We start from the raw sequence: 26,865 nt of genomic DNA on the forward strand, positions 1-26,865 counted from the left end.
GGAGAAACAGATGCAAGGTGGTGTTGGCGTTTGCCTGCTGACCCAGCTGCTTCCTCCATCCCAAACCTCCCCTTTTCATCGCTTGCTCCGTAAGGAAAGCAGTGACAGTGTGTCACAAGACTCAGAAATGACAACCTGCCTGCTTGTCCCAGGGAGCCACCAGCCCCCAGGCAGCATGAGAAATGCTCCCAAATCCCTCAGCTGGCAGATACTTTACTCAGACTGAACACTGACAAATATCAAACAGCTGCTATGCAGCACCACAATGTTTTTAAATAGAAACAAATTTAGGCCACATTTTTTGCAATCTTAATGCTTCAGTTTTGAAACCATAGTCCTGGTGTGCTGACAGTAGCCAGTGCACCTTATTTGTCACCTTCTTTTTCCCCTAAAGCTTTCAGTATTAAAGTTTCTGCAGCGCATCACTAATTATCTAAAAGAAAAATGTGTCTTAAGCCTTGACTGCCCAGGAGATGAAGTCCTTTAGGAAACCCCCCTATATTCTGCAAGGCTTTCTATTTTACCAGCTATAGAACATTAATATGAATTCAGAAATTCTCCTGTCAGTCAAGTCCTCCTGGCAGGAGAGGCAGAGCGGCTCTTGCTTACCCCAGCAAGAGGTATGGGTTGGCATGGGAGGCCACTTGGATTGTTTTTTTGGGGTGGGGAAAGGGGAGGTTGCAGCATCAGTCCTTTCCAGGCTTCTGAAAAGGAAACACCAATACAAAAGCATGCACCAACACCTATATTTGGGGAGCTCTTGAAAACTGCTGACAGCTTCCAGAACTCGAGTGCCCTGATTTCTTGCTTTAAGAATAGAGAGCAGTGTCTTTCTTAGCCCTTTGATAGCAAAAGCTTTAGTACTGAAATTCTGCTAGAAGAAAAACCCTACACACTGCCAATAGCAAGCTGGGACCTGAAAAGAAATACCCCGTGGAGCCTCCTTCACCTGGTCAGATCCTCAATGTCCACCAGCATGGCGTCCTGCTCCGTGTGCAACTCGTCCCGAATGAGAAGCAGCTGCACCAGCTCCTCGTTCAAGCCTGGGGATGGGGAGAAAGGGGATGAGTTTGTGATGTCCCAGGGAACGCTGGTTTGGGTCCCATACATCATCTTTCCCCACCACATTACGCAAGCTGGTACCGAGAACCAGGAGGGACCTCACTAAAGGATGCATGTTTTCTAGTGTAAGCCCCTTGACGCTGCATGCACTTCCTTGCTTGAAATAGCTTAATGCAGCAAGAAAAATAAAGAGGAATTTCTCAGTGCTTACAGTCTGCTGGTTCAGCTTTCTCTCACTTGTGGGCAATAACCCTGAGCAAGAAACAGGCTGCAGAAAGCATGTGAGCTGCTCACCCAGGCAGCCTCGGGTTTAGCTTTTGAATTCCCTGTGGCAATGCAGAACATGCTGCCTACTTGTCCCGGTTTGGGGTTACTGTCCAAGCTGGTCCCTCTACTCAAGAGGAAAGTTTGTGACATTGGATTCCTTCTTAGGGTTGTGTCAAACAGTGAGGAGGAAGAATACAAAAAGGACCATGTGAAAAATTAATCTGTGGGCATTGGCTCCCATGAAGGCTGTACCTGCCCAACACTTGCTGACAGAGCTGCGGTTTAGACTGTTTAAATACAGCTGTACTGGTTTAACACCTCTTCAGTCTGGGAAGCAGGCTGAACAGACATTAACAGTTATGATCCCATACTCGGGTGCTTTGTAAAGTGAACCTAAATATTTTTTTGCCTTTGAGGCACAAAATAACAGATCACAACTCAATAGCACAGCTCTTCATCCTCAGTGGGCTGCTTCCAGAAGGGATGCCAATTAACTAACACGGGGAAGGAGCAGCACAGCAGCCCCCAACCAATGTGGATTTTTTTACCTACAGCCACCAGTCTACCCCAAAATGGGGATCCCTTGGGGAAAGAAAACCCTAGATCCGCTCTTGGAAAACCCTGAAGCCAAGCAAGAGCTTTAAGAGAAACTGAAAACAGGAAAGAAAGCCAAAGCAGCCAAAACTGGAGAGAACTCCTTTGTGCACCTCTTCCATATACTCATGTTATTATTACACATTTGACAATACTTCTGTGTGTATCCTGGAGAATTGTTTTTAATTAAATGGAACATACTGAAGAATAATTAAATAAGTATCACTTACTTTCTATCTGTGAGTGGAGATCATTGACTATCACTTGTAGCTGCCCGATAGTCATGTCTCTTAGATCAGTGGGTTTTAAACTTCTCTTCATCAGGCATTCACTTATATGAGGCATATGTGGCAGCTGAAAAGACATTTTTAGCTTTTTACTGTTTTCTTCCAACTATTTGCATTTCTATGCAGCAGCAGTTTACATTGCCTGTATCCCACTCTCAAAGCATGCAATTGATGACTCCACCAGGACTACCACACCAAGCTGAAACATCTACACATTTGACCCAAGTCTTCAAATCTACCAGCATCAGCAATATACTGATGTAAAGTGAGGCACAGGCTATGGCCTGTCCAGGATAGGATGGGAGCAGACTATGACTTGGAGGGTAAGCAGCATCATGTGCTGGCCTCAAGGCATTAACAATCTTCATGCTTCATTATCTCATTCCCTGCACCCATCCTGCTCCTATAACACCCGATAAGACAACCCATGTCAACCCTTCAACTCCTGACAGCAGTCCCTATCTCCACTGCTCCTCTGCATGTCTACAAGCACTGTGAGCAAGCACCATGGTTGGTGTGCATGTCTCGACAAGCGAAAGCAAACAGCAAAAGGGCTGGCATTACCCCCACGCACCGTCCCATAGCCCCCACTTACAAGATCCGCTACCGGTGATTTCTTCCTGTTCTGTTTTTCCACCTCAACCTGCATTTTGGCCATGGGTTTTGCCATAGCCAAGGCCATTTTGGCTTCAGCTTGAAGTTTCTTTTGCCTGGTGAGGAAATCCATGTCATCAAGGGACTCTGACTCTTCTTCCGTCGTGTCTCTGTCAGAGTAGGACGAACTCTGCTTGCTCTGGGGAAGCAGACATGCAGCTGTTACAACCCCATTGCACCAGCAAAGTTTGCCATAGGCTTAACATATTTTTGTGCACTTAAAGTGGTATAATTTCTACAGAAACAGTGAAAAGCACAGATTATTTTTTTTTAAATTTTAATCCTTAAGATTATCTTTAGAAAACAGAGTAATTCCCAGATAGATCCCCCTGACTACTGATAGCAATTTGAGCACTTTGAATGGAAAGAGCCAACCAGATCAATACGTGTTGAAGGGACAGGCTGGTTAAGCTGGAATTAAAAATCTGGGGCCACAATGTCATATTTACAAAGGAAAAGTGAAGAGAGGAAAGCTGATGGGAGCTGATACCACTTCATATCCATTACTGCCCTGATAATTATCAGAGCCAAAAAGAAAGGGAGGAAGGAAGGAAGAAGGAACACCTTCACATGAAGGCATCTACTCCACAGCAGCTCTGTGCTAGCTATGGGCAGTTCACTATCTGCCCTCAGCACCTCACATTTCTTTAAGTGGTGGCTGAAGATGCTGCTCTGGAGTTTAACGTTGCTATTTTAATACGATCAGTTCTTTACCAGCTTCCATTTTGGATGCCCTATGGTTTCCATGCTCTGGAGCCTCTGCAGGAGGGGTTCCCAAACCTACCATGGGAGACAATGGCGTATCCAGGCTGGTTTCTGTCTTGCTGTCATCAGCATCACTGTCCTTGTCACTGCCGCTGTCATTCACAAAGCAAATCTGCAAGTTCATCCCACTTTGTAATCTGTGGGGGAAATGAGAGAGGTAACACCACAGCCCGCCCATGCCAGGGCTGCCGCCGGCAAACTGCAGCTCTACCCACCACACTGATGGATTACATGGACAAGATGCCGCAGCACCATCAGCAGCGAGTTGTTTGTGTTTTGAAAGGATGCTGTTGTCCTGATTTTGTATTGGCCTCAGGAAAATATTACCATTTTCCCTGTTTTTAATTTTCAAGAAGATGGTCATTCCAAAGCAGCACTAGGACCACGATTCCATGGCAGCAGGGCACAGGCAAGTTCCTGCTGCTGCCCAGGGCTGCCATTTCTGAACAGCAGTTAACATGGGACTGGAAACTCGGTGGCATGGTAACAACAATGCTTCTACCACCATCTATTGATGAACTTCAGAATTACTAAGATACTGCAGAGCTATTGTCATCATGGGTGGCTATATTATTACATGAAGTAAAATATATATAAAGTTTATATAAAATGAATATATTAACAAAGAAATATATTTTAATAGAAATATAAAATATTATTATATAAAATAATGTACTAGCAATTGAAAGTATTTATTCAGAAGGGTAATAAGCCTGTTTACAGCAAAGAGGCACTACTGTATCACAAGCGATTATGACTGTTTTCTGGACCTTCTGCTCCATCACCTGGTTTGGACAGGTTAAGACCACCCAAATTCACCTCCGTGGGAATTATTTTCTCAGGGTAAGGGATTCCCAGTTCATGCTGAGAGAAGGGAAAAGCACTTTTAAGGCTGAGAGCATTCTGGCTTTGGCTCACACAGTAGTTATCCCCCCTGAGCCACTGCAGAGCAGGTCATCAGCCATGTAACACACATTTTAGGGATGCTGAAGAGCTTGGCACACCAAACTGCAGATGGACCCCAGGGCTCCCTCTGCTCAGATCAGCCTCAGGAAGCAAACAAGGGAACAGATTTTTTGGACAAGAGGGTATCTGTGAAAGCCCACGATAATGCTCACATTGTGGAGCAGCTCTGCAGCCACAAGCCAAGCCCATGCACCACAGGCTCTCCACAACAATTCACCCATCTGACACCAGGGTCAGGCCCGTTTGCCTCCCTTCCTCTCTGCTGAGACTTTGCACATCTTCAAAATTCATTAAATATTAACCCCAGAACTAGAGATTTTGGGGTAAACCCTATCAGACTTCTTGGTGGATCATACTCTATCACTGCCTGCTGAAGATGGGGCAAACTCCCCACATGTTCTGTTACTCCTCGTTCCTGACAGAGGGGCTTATATTGGTACTTACAGGCAGCAAACTTTTATTTTCCACTGGTTTCAGTGGAATTTCTTAGTCACTGTTACCATAAAATAAATAGCATTAATAATTAAAATTGTTTACGAAACACTAGCACCCTGAAAGGTGGTAGATGCCCCACCACTGGAAACATTCAAGGCCAGGCTTGGATGGGGCTCTGAACAACCTGATCTAGTTGAAGACATCCCTGCTTATTGCATGGGGGTTGGATTACATAGATAGCCTTGAAAGGTCCCTTCTATCACAAACCACTGAATGATTCTATTGTATAATTCTGCACAAACTTTTAAGCCATGGTGCTCAAACACCGGCACCCAGGCTGGGGAGCAGGATACACCCTTGGCTTGGCTTCAAATTGCATTGCATGGAAAGGGCAGAGAAACTGTAAAAGGGTCTGCGATTCATGCGCCTTTCAAGAGCATGACCCCCACACCCAGCAATTTAAGCAACTTAAGTTCTTTTATTTTGTATGCAAGCATGAGAGCAATGGTCCTACAAAGTCAGCATGCAATACTAATGCTTTGCCTGGACTATGAATATTAACAAAACACCAAAGTGTTCAGGTACAGCTGGCAATTTCTTGTGGCACAGCTGCCAAACCCTGCCACACAGTGTTAATTAGAGCCGTGCTATAATTACAAGATAGCAGCTCCTGGTTTAGCTGTAACTACACACAGCAAAACTGTTTTCCCTTTCAAATGACTTGCAGTTCAATTTAATTTCACAATTGTACCTCTCTGGTGTAATAACAGTATTCCTCTTGGCTTTATGCCTCTCTAAGACTTCTTCTCCCGCACCATGGCAACAGGTAGATCTTCTCTCCCAGTGTGGGAGGTGTTTGATGCTTTCCCAGTGCCACGTGTTATTCCTCAGCAGCTGAATATAAACAAGCCTTTCTGGAGTGTATTTGATGTAGGAATTTTCAAAATCAGAATAAGTGAGGTACCCATGCTATGCAATGTGCCAGCCCCATGGATGGAGCAGTGTCCAGTGAGCAGAGCCTGCACAGAACATGAGGACATGGAGGGGAGGCAGGAAGCCACGTCTAAACTCATTTTTTCCATTCTCTGATGCTTTCTGTGCATGAGATTACTTGCTGAACCCTGCTGAACCAGGGCTAACTATCATCATCAGATCTGTTTCCAACGGGCTGCCACCTCCTGAGCTACTGAAGGAAGGTGAGCTTTCATAAACTCATGGGTTTTCACCAAGCAACACCATGCTGCCTGATCCAGGACTGCTGGGATGACAGGACCATTCTCAAAACCTGCCCTGCTTTGGACATGCACATCTGGCATGAAACCAGGCATTCAGCCACTTCCACCACCATTCTTGGTCTTCCCACTCCCAAAGGCAACGCCCAGTTCAGGGCAGAGATTCTGAATGAAAACCTGAGGGAAACCTAACTCAGGAAACTTAGTTCATTTGCTTTATTCCCCGAGCATCCAATTATCTCTTCTACACAGTTTTAAACTTATAAAACTAAACAATAAACTAATAGCACATTATTTACAATTATTTACATAATGTACAACTATTGAATTTGGAGCATAAGATGTTCTAAACCAAGGAAAATTCAAGAATATGTCTGCAAGCAAAACCTGAGGGATTCTCTGAAGGAGAGATTGCAGGATGTCCCACTGGAGGCATCTCTCAGTTTTTGGCCTCCAAAGAGGTTTTGGGTTGTGAGGCCACCTGGCTTACCGAGAGGAGAGGCTTGGCTTGCCGCTCTTACTGCAGCTGGTGTAAAGTCCCGGGCCATCATCAAAGAAACTGCCCAGAGCCAACTTCTGTCTGATTGACTCCCGCTCATTCTTCTGGGCCTGAAAGGGAAGTGCGACACAAAGGATGAAGCTGTGGATCATGCCAGTGTGCACAAAGCAGAGCTGTCTCACCTGCCCCATTGCTACGCTCATGATGCCAAGAGTCCCCCACACTATCTCCCATGCTTGGGTGGACCACACAGCCCATCTCAACAGGGAAGCCCATCTGCATCTCTCCACATACTGACAGATCTATATCTATATATGCACACACATCTGCTATATACCTAATATATCACAGAATGGTTAGGGTTGGAAAGGACCTTAAGATAATATATACACTGATATCTGTACCCATAGACATATACAGCCACTGAGGCCACACTTAGAATCACAGAATAGTTAGGGTTGGAAAGGACCTTAAGATCATCAAGTTCCAACCCCCTTGCATGGGCAGGGACATCTCACACTAAACCATATCACCCAAGGCCTCGAAACACTTGCACCATTAGCATCCTCCACCTCCCTGAGCAGCCTCCAAGACCACACAATCCTTCTGCCAAGGTGCTTAGAGATGCAGTTTTAATCATCATCAAATTATCCCGTTTTTTAAAATGTATTTTTATGCATATTTTTTATCTGAAATTAATCACCTATCAATGGTTATGGAGAGGACTCTGTAATCAATGTGCAATAAATGAAAATCACAGATCTAGATTCAAAATTAGTACCAGTACTATCCCAGTGTCTGTCACTAATGGATTATGTGCCAAAACCAACAACAAATTCATACAAGGCAGCAAGTTATTGATAGAAGGAACATTCTGAAGCCCTCAAAAACATTTAATTTTAAAATAACACATAATATCCAGTCAAGGATACCCAACAAAAGAAAACATAGCAGCCAAGCATAAGCTTCTTCCACAGGGTTAATTAATATAACTGTGCTTCCCATATTTCACCTAAGTAAACGTAAAACACCTCTTTTTCACACAAGGAAGTGAGCTATAACAAAATGCAAATTATTAACTTAAAATAGCTAATGATTTCATTCCAGCTCCAGCGCTGACTACGTACGTTATCACACTGCACATTATTATTCTCAATCCCTTGCCAAAATATATGCTTTGTTTGCAACCTAACTCCTTTTATTTAAAATATTAAAAATAACCCACATGGCATCAAGTGATGTAATATTCCCAGGTTCAGCTCCCAGCTTCCAAAGTTCTACCCAGACTGCCCAGGTATCTTTTCCTAATTTTTTTTTTCCCAGCTTCCATTAACTGAAGCCTCAGTCACATGGAGACAGTTAGATTTAGCGTTAAAAATAGCCATCCCTGCTGGTGAAGGTAGCACAGTGAAAAAAACCCAAACAAGTAAAAATGAGTGAGAAATATTTTTTTAATTGGCTGAAAGCAGAGACAGGGTTGCCTGTGTTGATTCTTCATGCATCCCATCTCACATACAATGCATGTGGGCCTCTCTCCCATGAGTGCCAGCTGCACCCTCAGTGCATCAATATTTCATGAAGACACAGATACTCAGCTTCCCCTTTTTTCCAACTCAGATGAGCCTCTCCCACATCTTCCCAACTACATCTCATTTTCCTTGTACTCCAAAAGAAATCAGGAGCCCAATGCACATCTCCACCTCCTCTTACCCAGCTGGGACAGCACATCCCAGCCTCCACGCCAGCTGGGACCACTCCCTCTCTCGGCAGTATACCCATCTACTCTGTGTGTGCTGAAAACCACTCTTCCTTGCATTATAATACACACAAATACAGGCACACTTTTACATATTTGCCCTTTCAGATGGGGCTGTCTCTTCAGATCTTTTTAATTTTGCTCCATTTCCCACCGAGATACAACTGCTCCCTGTATGACATCTGTACGTTTAATCAATGTGCAATTTGTTTTCTCCACCAGGTCATTACTGAGGATACTAAATAGCACTGCTCCCAGGACTGAATTCTGAATATCCCATTTTATAAACCAGACACAGGCTAATGACCATAAAGAAATCAAGAGTCTTATTTGTTATTATAGAATAGGGAACAGTTGCTAAGAAAGACAATATACCTAAGGGAACTAGATTTGAGGCTTTAGATAAATTACCAAACAGCTGCAACATACATCCTGAGTTGGGTAGTGAAAACTATAAATTGAGAAGGAAAATTGCAACTGTTTTTTTGACTATCAAATATACTTACTTGGTATATAAAAAATAATGGATTAAATATGCAAAATGCAATGGTACTAGGAAGAAATATATAAACCCATGTTATTTATGTATTTTGACACTGAATCAAAAACTTACGCATTTCTGAAAAAGGCATCTGGTGTAGAGCTGACATTTGTTTCCGACAATTATTTTAAACAAAAGGCTGCTTTTTATTTTTAAGGCAAAACAGTTTTGAACGGATGTTTTCCCTCTTACTGTTAGCCTTCCAGTTCAGAAGGTCAGTAGCTACCTTTGTTTAAGTATATGAATAAAACACAATGTCAGACTATGGCCATGACTGCCTACATGTCAATGCTTTACACAACCATTCCAGTAAAGGCAAATTTCCAGGAGAGGTTCAGCCTTTCCCTGTAGTGGACTCAGCACACTGTTTTCCAGGCTGTCACCTGCTGTAATTATTGCTGTTTATAAAACTATTGCAATCACCTCTTTGGCATTTGCAGATTATACAGAACCATTTGTGCTCTTTACCACCCGCCTCCAACACATGACGGTACCCAGCCCATCTCCAATGCTCTGCAGCACCTCAACACAAAAAAAACTCCAACATTTTTGGTGAAAAGCCTGAATTTATCCCATATATGCCTTCTTCCAGAACAATCCCATTCCTGGGGCACACGATGATACAGTTGATGCTGGAGGCTGTCCCTGACCAGCCTTCATGCTGGATGGAGAGCACTGCCCACAGCGATGCGCAGGAGGTTTCTGCAGTTTTCTGGGAAACTAAGCAAAGTCCGTGCTGTTCATGTCACTTAAGAAGTAGCAGCCAGACTGCTCCTTTCACCACATACCACTCCACGCTATTTAGCACGCAGGCACCTCTACTAGCAGCCTTTACTCACTACAGACTTCACCCAAAACAGCACGCAAAATTGCACATGGAAGATTTATTTGGTATTGAGGTGCAGCAGTGATTTGCCAGGCTCCTTGTCATGCTCTGTGACACCCCACTTTGGGTAGAGCAGCCAGCTCCTAATAACTGCTGGAGATGGCACTTCTGGAGTTGCACCAATCGGCACCAAACCTAGACCAAATACCAAGAGTGCTTTGCTAAGGTGCTACCTGTTGGAGAGGGAGAAGTCTAATTACACAGTGAATTACAGATTAAGGGGTGCCAGCAACACTTCAGCAGGGCCCTGTCCCATCCTGCCAGTGCCATTGTGATGCAAGAGTTAAAATGCAGCAAGGCCAGCAGAGGCTGGATGCACCAAACAGGGTGTACAGCCGGTGCCTGGCCCCAGCCATGACACAGCCAGGCCACCGAGGCTATTTTTGCCAAGGTCTGTCATTACCAGCCATGGACAATTACTATATTTAAAGTTCCAGAGGCTGCTCCACAGGCAGCACCTTATTTATGTCTGTAAAGTACAAGTGCTGTCACTGGATTTACAAACAAAAATTGTAACCACAGAATATTTGCTTTTATCTCCTTTTCTTCTAGGTGGATTTGCGGGTAAATGCAAAACCAAGTCAAACTTGCGTATCTCAAGCCATGTGGCAAAGTGCCTTAAAACCCAGGGGTTTCGAGCTACGAGAACGCGTTTGGAAACATGTCTTTATATTTTATCATAAAGTTATATATAAACACAGGGAGAAGGTTTGCTGCTGGTGTGTTTAACACCACCGAGCATTTCCCTGCTTCAGCACCTGAAACCCAGAGCCCTGGGAGGGTGCCGGGCACAGTTTTGGCGGGCCTCCTCTTGCCAAGGCGGCAGCTGTGGGCAGACAAAAGACTCCTTTTTGTCTCTTACCTTTTTATAACTCCCCTCCCCGGCCGGCACGGCTGCTTTCCTGATGACGTCACCCATGCCATCACCCTCCCGACTCATCTCCTTCGCTCCCTGGTCCTCACGTGGCCAGTGAAATGCTCCCGCCAGGGCATCTCAGTCCTTCCTCCGCTCCTCAGTTAGCACCATGGGATCAAGTGCTCGCTCCCAGAGCCAAGACCTGCAGCAGCCCACCGTTCCCCGTCCGGGCTGCTTCCCCGGCTCCTCTCGCCTCCCAGCTGCTCCAGAGCACCTTGCTTTTCCCTAATAAAGTCAACAGCAGTGCTAGAGCCCCAGCCAGCTAATGAGAGGAAGGCTAGGGCTGTGCAGGCCAGGGAAGCCGTGTCCTTCTCCAGCCACTGCCAGCTTCAGATAAAAATAGCCCTCGGCAGCTACACATGGGCAGGAAAAATCCCGGTGTCTGATGTCAAAATCCAAGTCCGACAGCGTAGTCATGGCCAGAAGGGTCAGGAGGAAGGGACTTTTTCCTGGGGCATTCACCATGAAAGTTATCCTAATGAATTCCCAGCGGCTGGAGGAAACTGCCTGCGGCTGGGGCTATAAATCCAGCAGAGCCAGGGCAGTCCTCAGCCCTCGCATGGGTGCTCAAGGATAGGCAGTCACAGCAATGTCAACCACAGGCTGAAATTTTCACTCTACATGAAACACACCAGAAAGGACCCCAGGGAACTATTTCTTGGCTAAACCAGCTTTTTCAGGTGAAAAAAAAAAAAAAAAAAAAAGAGTTTCTAGGAATTAACCAACAGAACTCACAAAGGCATCCAGCCTTAACCTGCCACTGGTCTTGTGGGCTCCCAGAGCCTGGGGACCCCTGCACTGTCTGGCCCGCGATCAGGGTGGCCGAGCACTCTAGCCCTGGCTCCTGGGAGCTCTGCAGGCTCAGCAGCCCCCAAAACTGCACCGCTTATAGCTCCAGCTTGTGCCCCCAGCAGTCCTGCCTGGAGACCTGCCCTTCACAACACAGCCCCAACCCTGAACAAATCCTGCCTGGTCCTTGCTGAGATCCCATCTGTGTTGCATCCATCACAGTGGGAAACGTTTGCTCTAGATAGGCAGTGAGAGGCAGAGATCACATGCTTGGTGCAGCTATTTCTATAAAGAATCATAAGAAAAATGGAATTTGAGCAATTCCTTAGTGATCCTCAAAATACAGCACAACAGCCACAAAATACTGATTTCTGGTGTGACACATCTATCCTGCATGCTAGATGAATTTTAAGAGTGATAAAGTTTACATGTTTTGATGATATATCCAAATCGTGCTGACATTGTTTCACCCCAAATGATTATTCTAGTTAGATTAACCAGCTCTACCAACATACAAATTATGCACCATGGCATTACTCTACTCTGAAGTTTCAGGAAAAATAATAAACAGGACTTTTTAAATTCCATTCTTGTCCCAGGACAAGTGCTTTGTAACTATAATTCCCAAATGAAACAAAGTTGTTCTCTGGATACTTCATTATTTTTAGTTCCCTTCCACCACTGACTCATTGTGTTCTTTCCTGCTGTTGCTAAATTAACTTCCTCTCCTGGCTGTGGGATTGGATCCTGACACAATAAATCTGGCAAAAAAAAACCCCTCAACATAAAAAAACAAACCAAAACATCGCATAGCCCTAGAAGAAGGACGTTTTGGCCAGGAGCACTGGGCTAGGGGCTGAGCCTGAAACTTGCCATATGCTTACCCTGCAATCTGGGACAAGTCCCCGTATCAACCTGCCCTCATTCGTTGGACGGGAACATACCTGATGTCCTGTGTCTCCTCCCTGGCTGCTGAGGTGAGTCCCACGCAGGTCCCACTGTGCCTGTGGTACCCAACACACAGTGGGGGATGCTGGGTGGGCACACGCTATGTGTTAGGCCACCCTCTCTGAAAACTGATATCAAAGCCCCCCCCCCCCCTCCCCGCCAAGGAGACGAAGCAATGCAGCCTATTGAAAATACATTTAACATTTCTCATTCACATTTTAAACAATGTTTTATCCCCCATCCCAGGTCAGGCCAGTTTGCCTTTTCCCTGCCCTCTGAGCTGGGATGTTCCAGGACCAGCCTCGCAGAGGAGCCTCGCCCACCCCCTGCGCAGATCCCACACAGCTGGTCTGAGTCTCCAGTGAAAACCCAGCTTCCAGCAGCCACCTCATTCAAGGCAACAGCAGAAAAAGGAACCTGGTTAAGAAGCACGTCAGCGAGTCCCTGCGTCCCTGTAACCATTGCTGGAGATATATTTGGCTGCCCTCCTTGGTAGCCAGGACCAGACCCAAAGCTGCACCTTCGCCTGAGAAGCACCCTACCCCCCCCCCCCATCTATTTTATGTAGAAGGTTTAAATAACCAGAAAAAGCAATGATGGGGGCTAAAATGTCAGGTAGGTTTCAGGTTGGTGTCGCTAGCCAAGGACTCCTCGTATGCCAGCTTGCATCAGAAGGCAACTGGCCTCTATGGCCATAGCTGCAGAAACAGCCTCTCCAGCAGCCAACGGTGATGCTGGTGGAGTTAGAGAGAGGTTGTTTTTGTTTTCATAGCATGAAGGGAAAGCTCAGAAAGAGCATATCTGGAGCACGTCATCTGGGAGTGCACAGGAGCACATGGACCCAGAACTGCAGGGAACACACAGGCTAGGAAAGGCGTCCTTAAGCAAGGCATGGAAATAGGACACATCAAGTTTTATGTGCTTTAAAAGTGCACTGATTGTTTATGGACAAGAGGCAGCTAAATTTAACTCCACCATGCATTCGTAATGCTTGCTTGAGCCAATGAAAACACCCCTCAATGCTGTTGGGGTATACTCCACTGGGGAAGAAAACAGCTTCCCCGCCTTTCTGTTGGGGATTAACTCCCATATCACCAGTTACCAAGCTAATGGATAAAACCCCTCAATTCTCTGCGAACTTCAGTGAAAGTGCTCCAAGCATCCTCCCTGCCAAACCAGTGCATAACCATGGGGCACCTGGGCTGAGGTATGGAGCTGGCTTCCAGATGCATAGAAATCTCAAGTCACCAGAACTATTTCACAAAACATTTTATTGTAGAGGTTCGAATAAATCTCTTCAGAGAGGTCCTTCACAGCACAGCATCATTCCAGAGCAGAACAGCCAACCCAAGGCACTTACAGGTCCCTGCAAATTTTGGGATGAAATGGACTTTACATTGACAGAGGGTAGATTTAGATTAAATATTAGAAAGAAATTCTTTACTGTGAGGGTGGCGAGGCACTGAAACAAGTTTCCCAGAGAAGCTGTGGCTGCCCCATCCCTTGAAGTGTGTAAGGCCAGGTTAGACAAGGCTTTGAGCAACCTGGTCTAGTAGAGGATGTCTCTGCCCATGGCAGAGGTGGTGGAATGAGACGATCTTCAAGGTCCCTTTGAACCCAAATCATTCTATGATTCTATGGCCATGCCCTGCCTCTGATGATGTTTCCCTGAGCTCTAGCACACCAAATGCCTTCCACCTACTTTGCAGAGGTTTCTTTTTTCCATCTGTCTAAACAAGGCGGCCTCCAGCCTCAGTTCTGTATAATGCAGGCTTTATTTTGTTTTATTGTAATTGGTTTGGAATGCAGGGTCAGTGCGCTCAGCCACACAAACGGAGGTGCCTCTGCTGTACCACGACACAGCATCCCTCCAGCGTGGCAGTCACAAGTGAGAGGCCAGGCTAGCAGCTCTCCAAGTCTGCCAGCACTCCACGGTGGGTTTTGTGTCATTTGAGGCTTTCTCCAGTGCCCATCCTTGGGATTATATTCTGCCATGAGAATACGTATTCCCTTTGATGAAAAAGATGATAGTCTGGTATTTCTATACTGCCACGAAAAGCCTACAAAACCCTTAAGATATCAAACAAAAGAAACTTAATAAAATCTCAATTTTTATTATTTATTAATTTATTTTTAAATGAGCACTTTGCATTTTAACCTTGTAAATATAATGGATTAATTCTATGGTTCAGTGCTTGCTGAGATCCTGGAGGGGCAGGTGCCAGTCATCCTTGCCTGGTCTATCCATGGGGCAGCCAGCCTGACCCACACTGACATCAGCACCTCCTAAACTCACAGCAACACCTGCACCTCCACACTACAGGGGTCTTTCTAACACTCTTCTTAAGAAACATGCACAAACTTAGCATCACCAGAGTCAAACCTGCTGCAAGCACGCAGACCAGGTCCCAGAAGAACCCCAAGGCCAGGCAGGATGCACTGCACACTCCAACCCACCTAAGAAATCATTTCTAAGCAAATAAAATCTCATTTTTCCTATGGGAGTTTTTTTTCATTTTCTTTGCATGCATAAAGCCCAGTAACATCTCTAGACCCACTCTCCTGCCAGCAGATACCTCAGACCGTGACTGATGCCAGTGCATGGAGCCAAATCCGGTTCCCATGGGCAACTGCCTGTTTGGAGACTCCTGCTTATGCAGGGACACTGGGTGCTGAAGGGAGGGGTTTCTCTGCTTTTAAAGGCATAATAGGAATCAACCCAAGAAGATGATGTAAATCTAGATATATCACCCATTTGTACAGCTGTGGCAAAGAAACACAGATGATGCCAGCAGCAGGCTGCCAAGTCCTGTTTTTGCTCCATGCAAAGGTGGACCTGTCGGACAATGCTGAAAATATGTATTTACAAAGGAAACTGAAACACTGGCTGAGGGTGCAGGCAATAAAGCACTGCTAGTACACGTCAGAATAAAACCTTTATTTCTGTATTAAGGCCTGGATTTGCATGCTGGCCTTTTACCCTGTGTGAGCTCGGGACCTTACAAAACATTAACCAACGCACATGAGCTGACATTTTTCTTGTCAAATGGCAGGAGTAATACGGAGCCCTAAACAAAATGTTTGGCATAGGAAAATTAACCAGGATAAAACAGGAAAAGAGAAATAACTAAGGAAAAAATATATGTCATGAAGAGCAGCAGCAATCTGCATGACTCCAGGATGAAGCCATGGGAAAGATGTCAGATGCTGGGACCCCCTGACTGTGGAGGGCCTGGCCTAAATTCAAAGCCTGATTTAGCCACATCCAGAACTCCAGGAGGCCCTATGGCACCTGCACGTCAAGAAAGCAGCAGTGACAGCTCATTTACGGTGTGAAACAGGATTTTCAAGGCCAGAGACAGCATTCCACAGAAATACCCTCCTCTTCCTCAGCACCCACCATCGCTGCACCCCGTCCTCAGCACCCTGCCTGCCGTGGAGCTTAAGTCCTAGCCATGATGTGGTCATGTCAGAGCATTTCTGCTGAATTACTCCAAAACAAACAGGTTTTCAAGTTTTTCCCTGACTTGCTCCTCTATTTCATTTATTTTTATTTAGCAGCTTTGAAAAAGGGGTGCAAGGAGGGAGGGAAGCAGTTTCATGCTGCCACCCTCCGCCCTGAGGGCACTCCAGGCAGCCACCAAAATCCTGTCATTGCTGGCTTCTAGCCTGATCCAAAACCTGGGACTGCCAGCCATGAAAGGATTAAAACTTGGCCTTAAGGTTAATGGTTTGGGAGGGGGCTGGGGTTGCTCCTAATCTTTGCAGTATCACAGGAACATTTTTAAACAGGTATCATTTGAAAAAAATACAACCCAAAACAAACAAATGTTTCTCTGGACTTTTTTTTTTCTACGGTTTGCATGCTTTCCGTCTGCTTTCGCTCTAATATTTATCAGTTTGGAAGAGAGGAACCAAATCATAAACAAGCAAGTAGATTAAAGCAGATGAAAGGCAGCAGCGCTGCCATCACAGCAAGCCCAGGGCATTAACACGCAGGGATGCCGGCCAGGCCTGTGCCGCAGCCGCCGCAGCAGCTCGCCATCGCTCGCCCACCACCACGGACCAGCTTCCACCCGGGAAACAATGCGCAACCTTTAACCCTTGCGTTCCTACGAGTATGCTGGGAAAACACCCGCTGCACCAAAACAATGGCACCATTTATTAAGTGGAGAGCAACAGGCTCAGAGCTGCAGAAAAATCAGATCCCCTGAAATAGAGACTGAAAAATCCCTAGGGTTTTCTTTTCTTTTTTTTTTTTTTTTAAAGGAGTTAAAAATGGAAACTCATTTCCAGAAGCATTTTATAGATTGAAAACATTCAGTGAAAAATCTCTTCAACTCTCCTCTCTCTGTACATATGTATGCTTTGGTATCTTATCCCTTCATGATATATTTTGCAATATGAGATATTTTGTCTTAAAACACAGATTGAAGTTTGAATTAAACATGGTGCTGGGGGAAAACAAGGAGGAGCCGCTGTTTCAGGCAAAGCCCCATCTCCTGAGGGTACAGCTCTGCAGCTGGGAATGCCTGTTGGGTATTTTGCAAAACACACTCCACTGCACATACGCAAACACATTTCTCAGCATCGCCATAGCAGATGGACAGGAGTTTGTGCATTTACTAACCTGCCTGTACCATCGAGCCCTAAACATGCCATTTCTCATGCAGGTGCACCCTATGGCACCGACCTTCTCTCCAGAGAGAAATGAAGCCACAGTAATAGCCACTCCAGGTCCTCACTTGCCCCATTAAAATAAGCCTGATGCTGCCCAGCAAACACGGCTGTCAGTGCTGCTGCCTGCAGCACTGCTGCCAGGCCCCAGGGCCCCCTGCGATGGGGGCAGCCCAGATGGATGCTTATCTCGCCCCCAAACCATCACCAGTTCTCTCACTGATTATTTAGCACAGCAAGAACCATGACGAGGCTGTATTAGAAAACAATTTATCTTGTGGGTCAGCTCTTGAGCTTCAATTAAGCTGGAAAGCACAGAGAAACACTCAGTTTATTCCAATCTAAAATTTCCATCGCTCTTCTACAGCAATGCCAGAAGCACAAAAATCGCAGCTTGCTCACTCACACGGAGGAGTTTCACCCAGGCAGGCAGTAAGCGGGCTGCTGGGTGCGAGGCGCAGGCAGCAGGGTGTGGGCAGTGAGGAGGACGCAGGCAGCGGGGTGCAGGCAGCTCCTCCGGGCGAGCGCACCGTCGCAAAGCCCCGCAGGCGGAAGGTTCTCCGCAACACGGCAGCTTCGAGTCCTCTGCACTACGAGCCCTGGGATGCCTCGGGAGCAGGAGCCCACCGTGCAAACCCGAGCCGGCGGACCCGCGCTCGGCTCCGGGAAGGGGGTCAGGCCGCTCTAGCTCCTTACCTGGTAGGAGCAGTTTTCCTGGTGGACCATCTCCGTGCATCATCCGCCGCGGCCGCCCAGCCGGCAGCTCCCGCAGCCGCCGCGCCGCCCCGCGGGGTCTCCGGCCCCGGCGGGAAGGAGAAGGATGAGGAGGATGGGAAGAGAGAGAAGAACGGACAGGAGGACGAGAACGTGATCCCGGGCCAGCCGCCCGCCGGTAAGATGGATGCTGCCGCGCTGCTCCGCCTGCGCAGCGGCAGCCCCGGCGGAGCGCGAGGGGGGGTGTGTGTGTGGGCGCCGGTCCCGGTCCCGCCCCGCCCGCACTGCCGGCACAAAGAGCGGGGGCTCCGCGCAGGGCGGGTGTCAGCCGCACTCCTCCGGGGGAAGGGAAAAACACTCCAAATGCCTCCTCCAGGCCCTGCCCTGTGCCGGGGCAGCTTCTTCTGCCCGGGGGCGATGCTGCGGCGGCCGCAGTTCCAGTCCCCTCAGCTGCAGAACCGGCCCCTGCGGGACGCTAGTGAATCGCAGCCGCCTGCCTCGCCTCCCCGAAACGCGGCGAGACACCAGGCCGCTAAATAAATAGCTGTCAGATACCTTTATTCTACACTCTGCTACAGAAATATAGCGCAGCCTTTTCTGGAAAACGCTCTGCCCTACATTTACAGCATTTCCATACCTCCCCGGTGCAGTGAGGGTGAGCGTGGAGCTCCTCCCATGGCACCCGCTTGGGCTGGGCTCTCACCTCAGGTGCGACCCCATTTCAGACGCAGGGAGATGCAATCCTGGGGCTGGGCAGAGAAAACACCTATGCTCACCACAGTACCCTTCTCCCAACACCAACAGGCCCTTCTCTAAACAAATCTCCCCAAAGAAAATTGGGGAGAAACTGGAAAAAATCTGAAGACTGAGTAAATATCCTGGCTCTGCAGATGCTTTCTGCAGGGCGATGGGTGGGCTGAACCAGTGGTTGCAGCCTGGGGACAACGAAGCCCCTCTGTAGCTTGTCCATCATTACATGCCTATATGCAGAATACTTCACTGCCATTCCAAAACAGCAGTGTAAGATTATCAAACTTTCTTCTCTGCTTGCAAGCTCAGGCTCGAGGCCTGGCATGCGGAGGGAACCAAATGCTAATTTTGCTTTCTATTGTAGAAGTCTTTAATAGGAGAGACTGGAATGAATGAATGGTGGGACAAGTGGATAGTTCATAATTCTCTGCATTTGCAACCTCAATCTGCTGAGCACCGGTTTGTCAGGTAACTCAGGTTAGTTCAGTTCGACTCATTTTCCAGGGGGTAACACATACCCCAAGAGCCTCATCTGGCTTGGGACTAGGCTGGCTGTGGCCCCAGCTGGGGGTAAGGGGACAGCATAAGCCCTAATTTTGGCTGGACATGGCCTATTCGAGGTGCACCAAAATGCCCAGAAAGTGCTTGGCTTGCATCCTGCATTGAGCACTCTTACCCAGGGAGGCAATAGCACTTTGGCTTGCAACTAGAAGAAACTCTGTGCCTGACCTTTGTTAGGCAAATAGGGCTTTACTGTAAAGGTGGTGAGTTACAGGAACAGGTTGCCCAAAGAAGTGGTGAATGGTCCATCCCTGGCAATGTTCAAGGCCAGGTTGGACACAGCCTTGGGCAACATGGTCTAGTGTGAGGTGTCCCTGCCCATGGCAGGGGGATTGGAACTTCATGATCTTAAGGTCCTTTCCAAGCCTAACCATTCTATGACTCTATGATTCTTTATTCTGCTTCTAGTCACAGCCAGCTGTGGCTGAGTTCAGAAATGCACATGACTGTGAAAGCCAGAAGCACTTCCTCACAACACATCTCGGATTTGAGTCCCTGCACCAGATGTGCCTCTGAAAGAAAGAAAAAAAATAGAAGAAAAGCCTTTGTAGACTCATCACTGCCCCAGCTTTCCCAACTTCCCACCTCACAAACAGGCCAGAGGGAGCTGCTGTGGGTGGACGGAGAGTCCCTGGAGTCCCTGCACAGCAGGGCAGCACAGATAGAGAGAACCCCTCTCAGCTCCAACCTCCTCCCTAGTGCCCTCTCCCCTACAGGAGCAGAGCTCTGGAAAAAATACAGCTTTCGTTTAAAAAGAAAAAAAAAATCTGCATAAATTTTTAAGAGGGGATGAAGTCATGCCTGGTTTTTACTGGTTCTGCGCAGAATCCCATTCAAGTAGGCAGCTCATTCCAGACATCAAAATAAAAAATCCTCACTTTTCAATACATTGCATAAATCTTGGGCTTGCTTAGGAAGAGTATCTGTGGCAAACTAAAAGCAGCTCCAGGTATTACATAATCCCTAATGCCATTTATTATGTGCATCACAAGAACTCCTGAAATTAGTCCCTGCTTCCCACGTGCAGGTCTATCTATAACGGCTGTGACTCAGAGCTGCTCTGCGTGCAGCAGATCCCCGGCAGGGACTGCACCAACCTCTCTGCACCTAGGTTTGGTGTGGCAAAGGGTGACCCCCCCCCCCAACCTATTTAATAGGTTATTGCTTTTTCAAAATCACCCAAGAAAGCACTATGTTTGGCTGCAGAAACACCACCCATTTGCAGCAAGGCTCTTCCCTCCAGGGCAGGGAGTCTCACCGAACATTGCAAATGCAGGTGGAAAAGGCCAGACATCATCCTCAACCTCTGGATTTGCTTCTCTGTTTTATACCCATTTGCAATTATCCATTCAGAAGTGATGTGGGCAGGTAGGTAATAATTAAAGCAATGAGTGATTAAATTGAGTGAAAAGCTTCTGGCAGTTGTCCAGGTGGGTCGATCAGAAACGATGCTCCTGGATAAAACCAGTGAACAAGCACTGCTACTTTCTGCAGAGCCCCAGGTAACCCCCAGGGACTCACAAAAGCCCCTCTCAGGTGTGAAGAGAAACTTGGGTGATACCTGCACTGCCTTCTTTTCCCTTTCTTATCAAGGCACCCTCTAACTTAGGGTGTCTTGTACCACTTACAAGATGATCTAGACAAGTTTTCCTGAAGCTTTCCCTGAAACCATCTCTACTAGAAATGTGTGGTTCAGAAAGCCCCGGGGCAAGCTGAAGACACTAGCATGAAACACTTCTCTTCAAAACCTCTCCTCCAAAGAGTCTGGAAAGACACTGCTCAGGGCAGAGTCAGTCTTGGCTGAGCAGCCCTCCAGCCTGTACCTGCACTGCTGTTAATGTGGGCCACCAGGAAGGGTCCCGGCCTGACACGCTGGGTGCTTGCAGGGCTTTAGGGGTAAAGACAGAAGATACTCAATCCCATGATGCAGGGAGCAGCATCCCTCCACTCACTCCCTGCAGACACACCACCAGGGCAGTTGCTCACAGAGAATGAAGTGCAGCTTGCGCAGGCACATTCAAATTCATGTAGTGAAATAACAGGATTTCATTAATTACCCATCTACAGAAGGAAAAAACACCTGGCATCCTCTGTCCTAGGGGAAAATGCGTAATTTCTGATTCTGTGCACATCTTTTCTGTGGCTTTTTTTTTTCTTTTTTAAACTTACAGAAAGTGCCCTGACTGGGTCCCACGGTACACCCCAACCCTGGCCCTCTCTAGCAGCTGTATTCGCAACACAAGGTGGTAAAGGCAGACAGAGCAGTTCCTCCAGGCAGGCTGTCCCGCCCGCCCACATTGCAGCCTCACGTTTTTTTCCCTGGCTGCTGTGCCTCTGCCTCAGGACCAAGGAAATCATTAACAGGGGAATCGGGGTAATACATGGAGGCTATTGTCTCTCCCATCATCATTGCTACTTTGGGGAAAACATCCCTTAAAAAACAATAAACTAATAAAGCTGTGCAGTGGAGCCAAAACCTCCTGTTCACCCTGCCTGGGAGCAGGGGGCAGCCAAGCAGGGCATGTTCTCACCACTGTCAAAGGGAAGGAGCCCGGATGCATTACTCACATGAAAGCCACAGACAGCCCTTTTTCCTATGTGTTTGTCATTTCTTGCTGTCCCACACATATATTTTTACACACACGTGTCCTGCGCTGTGTGTGCCTGAACCCTGCCAGACGCAAGGACTTGCGCAGCCCTTCAGCCCAAAAGCTTTGTAAGGGGAAAGAGTAGGAGCAATGTTTGTTTGACAAGGCAAACTAGTGATGTGCTTCCTCATCTATGATGAAAACACCAGAAACATTTTCCTGCCCCGTCATTCCTCAAGGGGCCTTATCAGGGTGACCACTGGGAAAGTTTATTTTCAGGTTTGTTGCCCAACCTATTTGGTTGACACAAAAAGCTAGTCTAAATTAACAAACTTTCTTCACATCTCAAAATAAATATGTACCTAGATCATGCAACAGGTAAAAATGAGGGAGGAGTTGAACACTACATCAATAGCAGAGGGAGAGGCAGAGAATCTGCCCTGAGTGAGCCCATCCCAGCCTCTCTGTGATGCTGCCACTGACCCAGAGCCCAAAGGCTTGCCCAAGCACAGCCAGCTTGCAGGGAACCAGGAATTATATGCAGCGTCATGGGATTTCAGCTTTATTTGCTGACAATTTACTGGGAGTGATGGATTTAGCTCTTCTTTAAGCCAAGCTAAAGCTTTTCCACAGTTTAAATCTAGCAAGAAAAAAAAAAAATTATTTTTTAATCAGTTAATACTAGACATCTGCTTCAAAGGGGAGTATTTGTTTGGATTTCGCTCATATATACTTTTTTATTTAAGGAAGATGATGCTGAGCCATTTTTCATCATTTTGGCTGTGTTACTATTCTCTGTGTGGGGATAAACCTCTGATGGTTTATGAACCCAAACAGTGCTCTTCCCTCTTCCATGCCCCTTTTACTTCCATGGAGGATTCTGGAATCCTTTACAAGCAGCAACTTTACAAACCCTTCCTAAAGCAACTGATCTTTCATTTACGATAGAAACTTGTGTGCTGACATGTTAGAATAAAACCCTTCTTGGTCCTCTGAGGACCAAATATGACATTATCAGAAACACATGGGGAAAACCTTATAGGGAGTTGCTATTATTTTGGAATTCCTGTGTGACCAGGGAATTAAGGAGCACCAGGAAGGGTACCCGTTGCGTTTTCAGTTTGATGCAGAAGCGCACATCTTGCACTTTTAACAGTCTCATGCTCTATTTTTAGCGGTAAGAGATTCATCCCAAAATGTCAATTTTCTACACGTCCCACAGACGGCATCCTTGCCTTTACATAATCAAACCATGATTTTTCTCTTCCCTCAAAACAAGGAACATAAGGTTACAGTAATTTCGCATTCTGATACCTCTGATGCACAGGATGTCAAACGCTTCACAGAGAATTGGAGTGAATAATTTAAGTAACCCAAGTATTTATAACTTTCTGGTGATACAAAAATGACAAAATATATGGTAAACAACCAGACTTTTCCAAGAAACCCATCTAGAAAGACTTGATGATACCATTGCACAGGATTCATTTTCGATTATCCAATTCATAAGCTGGATCACAGATGCTTAATAGAGAATTTACAAGTGGGCTCATGATGAGCAGGTATGACAGCCCACCAAGAATCAACTGTTGATGAAAAGAGAACCATTTCACCTACCAGCTCCTAAGGATCGTGAGGGGATAGCAACACAAAAGCTACATCTTCCTCTCTGCAATTTTATTACTATTGTTAAAAATAAACTATTGTTTTGGAAATGCAATATTCATGGTATATAAATTGCTATGAAGAACATGAGCTTGGCAAGGTAAACCTCTAAGTTTTTGTATTAGCTACTCAATAAACTAAAATGTTACAATCCACCTAACTCTTCAGCACTATCTCTGTCCCATCTGGGGGAGGATCTGTAGCAAATCCCATCAGCTACAACAGTTTTTATAGCACTTTTGGCCTGTACACACAGTGCCATGCAGGGGACCCGACACTCAGTGAAAGCAGAGGGTTTCGGTTATCTGGCATAAACCACACATCACTCAGCCACAGCCTATTATTTTTACATTGCCTCAACCGAACCAAAAGCAAATTTCACCCACCGGCTCTCCCTGCAGCCGATGTCCAAACCAGCTCAGGCCAGCAGCAGCCCCGGCTGGCTGATGGACCAGGATGTGCCCCTGCCCAGTGCTGCCTGGACCAGCTGTGCCCAAGCTCATCTTCCTGTCTTTGCCAGGAGCAGCCATGTACTGACAGCCAGGGCATCTGCACCTGGCATGACCACACTACTGGCTGTGACCTGCCAACAGCCCGAGCCCCCCAACTTAGGCTCAAAAGCCTATTTTCTGTTCTGAACCGTGCTGGGGTGAGGGGATGCTGGCACTAGAGGGAGGCACCCAGCAGCTCCTCAAAACATCTGCAATGTCACATAAAAGATAATCAGAGCTGCAGCTGTATAAATACTGATACAGAGTAACTGAAAATCATTAAACCATGAGCTCCAAGTAATGGCAGATCTCTTTGATAACAAATTTGGTAGAAGTTTTTAGCGGGGCTAATAACCCAGTTACATGTTGTCAAATTCCCTTTGCTGTGCACTACGTTTGGGCTCACTGCATGCAGCTTGCAGGCAGGCTTTCCTACCCCATTGCCCCCACTTTATTGTTTTTTTTATTTTCCAAATGTAATTTTTTTTCTATAAACCCAAACTGCATTGGGCCCCCACTACACACCCATGCATTTTAAAAGCAGGTAGCGAGAGGAATTAACGTATTTTCTGATGATGAAGAGAGAAGAGGGTTAAAAAATGACATGGGAAGAGGGAAAAAAATAGAGAGAATTTCCCTGAGAGGATGAAGGACAAGGTGGCCTTCAGCTTCCAGACTGGGCACAGCAGGAATTACATGGAAATGTTGATGAGTTGGAAGCACGTACAGACATCCCACGTGTTATGCTCAACACTTAGCAACCATTAAGATACTGGTCTGGGGCCAAAAGCACATTCTGGATCAAATATTAAGCCCTTTTAGTTGTGGCAAAATCCCCGAAACTCCAGTCTGGCCATGCAGGCAGGCAGACCACAGTATAACCTGCACCTAAATACTGGCAATTAATTAATCTTCAGTGTGGCGTGTACCAACAGGCTGCACTTATGTTCATCCAACAACAAAAATTAGGTGCTGAGTTACCAATTATAAATTAAGCCTCTGACCCCATGGGAGTCAGAGGGGAACATCTGTGGACAGGGATGGGATTATCCTGCTACTTAGTCACCTTGAGCTCACCTATTTGCTTCCATTCCCCTCATGCTTTCTGGGGCTTATTTATGGGCTGGTGGGGCTTATTTATGGGCTGGTTTTATTTTGAAACTCATTTTAATTGCAAACTGAATGGTAAAAGCACAGAACAGGGACCTGCAGGCTGAAGAAGTAAACAAACCATACTACTAGCTTACTCTGAAATTAAAAGTTTCTTTTTCAAACAGCCAAATACCATAATATGAGTATACTAACAGAAACAGGTAGCAGTAGTGTCCGTTAAGTGCTTCCTCAATAAAAGTGTGAGCTTACAGAGACAAACCTCCCTCTGAGTCATGGCTGGGATAAAAATAGACGGAAGGGGATTTTTCACACATCTCTGAAGTGTGATGTCCATAACTACAAGCTTAATGACACAGCCTGGCAGAAAGCCATTCTTTCACTCTTTTGGGGTGCATGTGTCTACTTACGCTATGCACACAACTCCCCCAAAATCAATAAGCCTTCAGAGAGGTTCAACCCCCTACACTGTTAAGATCACGGATTACTGGAAGGATGCGATTACTGTGTGGGAGCAAACCCAGGTCCATGCGAGTAAAGCCTGGCTCTCCCTTTAGGTTTCTTTTACTTTGTCAGCTTTTTAGAAAAGGGATGTAAAGATGATTTTCTGAGTTTGACTCCCAATCCCACTGTCACTTGAGAAAGAAAAAAATAATCCTCTTGGGCCGCAGCAGCGTGTAGGTCAAGAAGCTGATTATACCTAATGGACACAGCACATTTTGCAATAGATATTGGTTACAAGGTCCAAGAACAATAGCATTAGCAATAAAAAACCCATCCCTGCCTGTTCCTGACACCACAGCCCTTCCATAGGAGACTGTTAGGTTGCAAAACCAGTATTTGAAGTAAGAAGTAAAGTTATCCCCCTTGGTAGGGCAGGCACACTAAGCATGAGGCTGGAAAAAGTTAAAAATAACAGGATAAGCAAGGGTGGATCCCAGCTGAGCCTTATTAGTCATGGAGTGAGGGAGCCACGCGGGGCTGCTGCCTGGTGGCAGAGCAGCACCATATAAGAGCAAGAGAACCACTCTTGTCTCTGAAATCAGATTTTTCCCCTCTCCTGTTCTGCCTCAGGCACTCTTTTCCTCCAAGCAGACTTGCTCTGTCAGCCTCCAGCTTCTACTAATAATACGGTGTATTGTTTTCTGTGACTCTTTAAAGGGAATAAAGAGATCATGGTTGATTCATTTTAGGATGTCTGCTGGAATTGGACCAGTATTGACAGACAAGCATGCGAGGGGTTTATTATAGTGGAGGTTTTTTAGTTGTTTTTTTGGTTTTTTTGTTTTTTTTCTTACTTACACCATCTTTGTGTCTAATTGAGCCTTTGAGTTGAATGATGTTTTGAGTTACTGATGGCAGCAGTGCCCAGCAAAGGCAGTGCTTGCTCCTGGAGATTAATTTGGATGAACAGAAAAGGTAACATGCAACTTGCAGTGTTTTACCTTGGGATGAAGCCACAAGATGGAGGGATCAATAATCAAACACAGCTTAGCCTCACTCCACAGGGAACTTCCTCCCAGGCTGCTCCAGTAGCACTTGGCCACACAAGCCCCATTCTCCCATCTTCTCCTTGGTGCTAATTGTAATTAGAGCATCACATCAGTTCTGCCATGCTCCACCCAGCCAGCACCAAAACAAGCAGGGCCATCACCTTGCCAAGGGAACACAAGCAACACGGTCCAGTCCCTCAGCCCACCAGATGTGGAGCA

The 26,865-nt window shown here is 46.4% G+C and overlaps 1 protein-coding gene across 4 annotated transcripts in view; it reads right to left on the bottom strand.

Annotated features, from left to right (window-relative positions):
- The window catches only part of SCHIP1 (schwannomin interacting protein 1), a 189,877-nt gene that overhangs the window by 1,078 nt on the left and 161,934 nt on the right, over positions 1-26,865 (bottom strand). The window contains exons 1-6 of one of the 4 annotated variants that reach the window (XM_061452638.1): positions 17,971-18,156; positions 6,753-6,871; positions 3,649-3,766; positions 2,806-3,003; positions 2,154-2,277; positions 950-1,043 (exon numbers count right to left, since the gene is read on the bottom strand). In XM_061452638.1, coding sequence (XP_061308622.1) covers positions 950-1,043; positions 2,154-2,277; positions 2,806-3,003; positions 3,649-3,766; positions 6,753-6,871; positions 17,971-18,000 — 683 coding nt within the window. In that variant the 5' untranslated portion in view covers positions 18,001-18,156. Of the gene's footprint in view, positions 1-949; positions 1,044-2,153; positions 2,278-2,805; positions 3,004-3,648; positions 3,767-6,748; positions 6,872-10,806; positions 11,171-17,970; positions 18,157-26,865 lie in introns of those variants that run through there. The other 3 variants (XM_061452637.1, XM_061452636.1, XM_061452639.1) reach the window with 3 other exon arrangements.

This window comes from Pezoporus flaviventris, unplaced genomic scaffold (genome assembly GCF_033815535.1).
Source record: "Pezoporus flaviventris isolate CSIRO_AGI_PZ_B2104156 unplaced genomic scaffold, CSIRO_AGI_Pfla_v1 ptg000013l, whole genome shotgun sequence".
Lineage (NCBI taxonomy): Eukaryota > Metazoa > Chordata > Aves > Psittaciformes > Psittacidae > Pezoporus > Pezoporus flaviventris.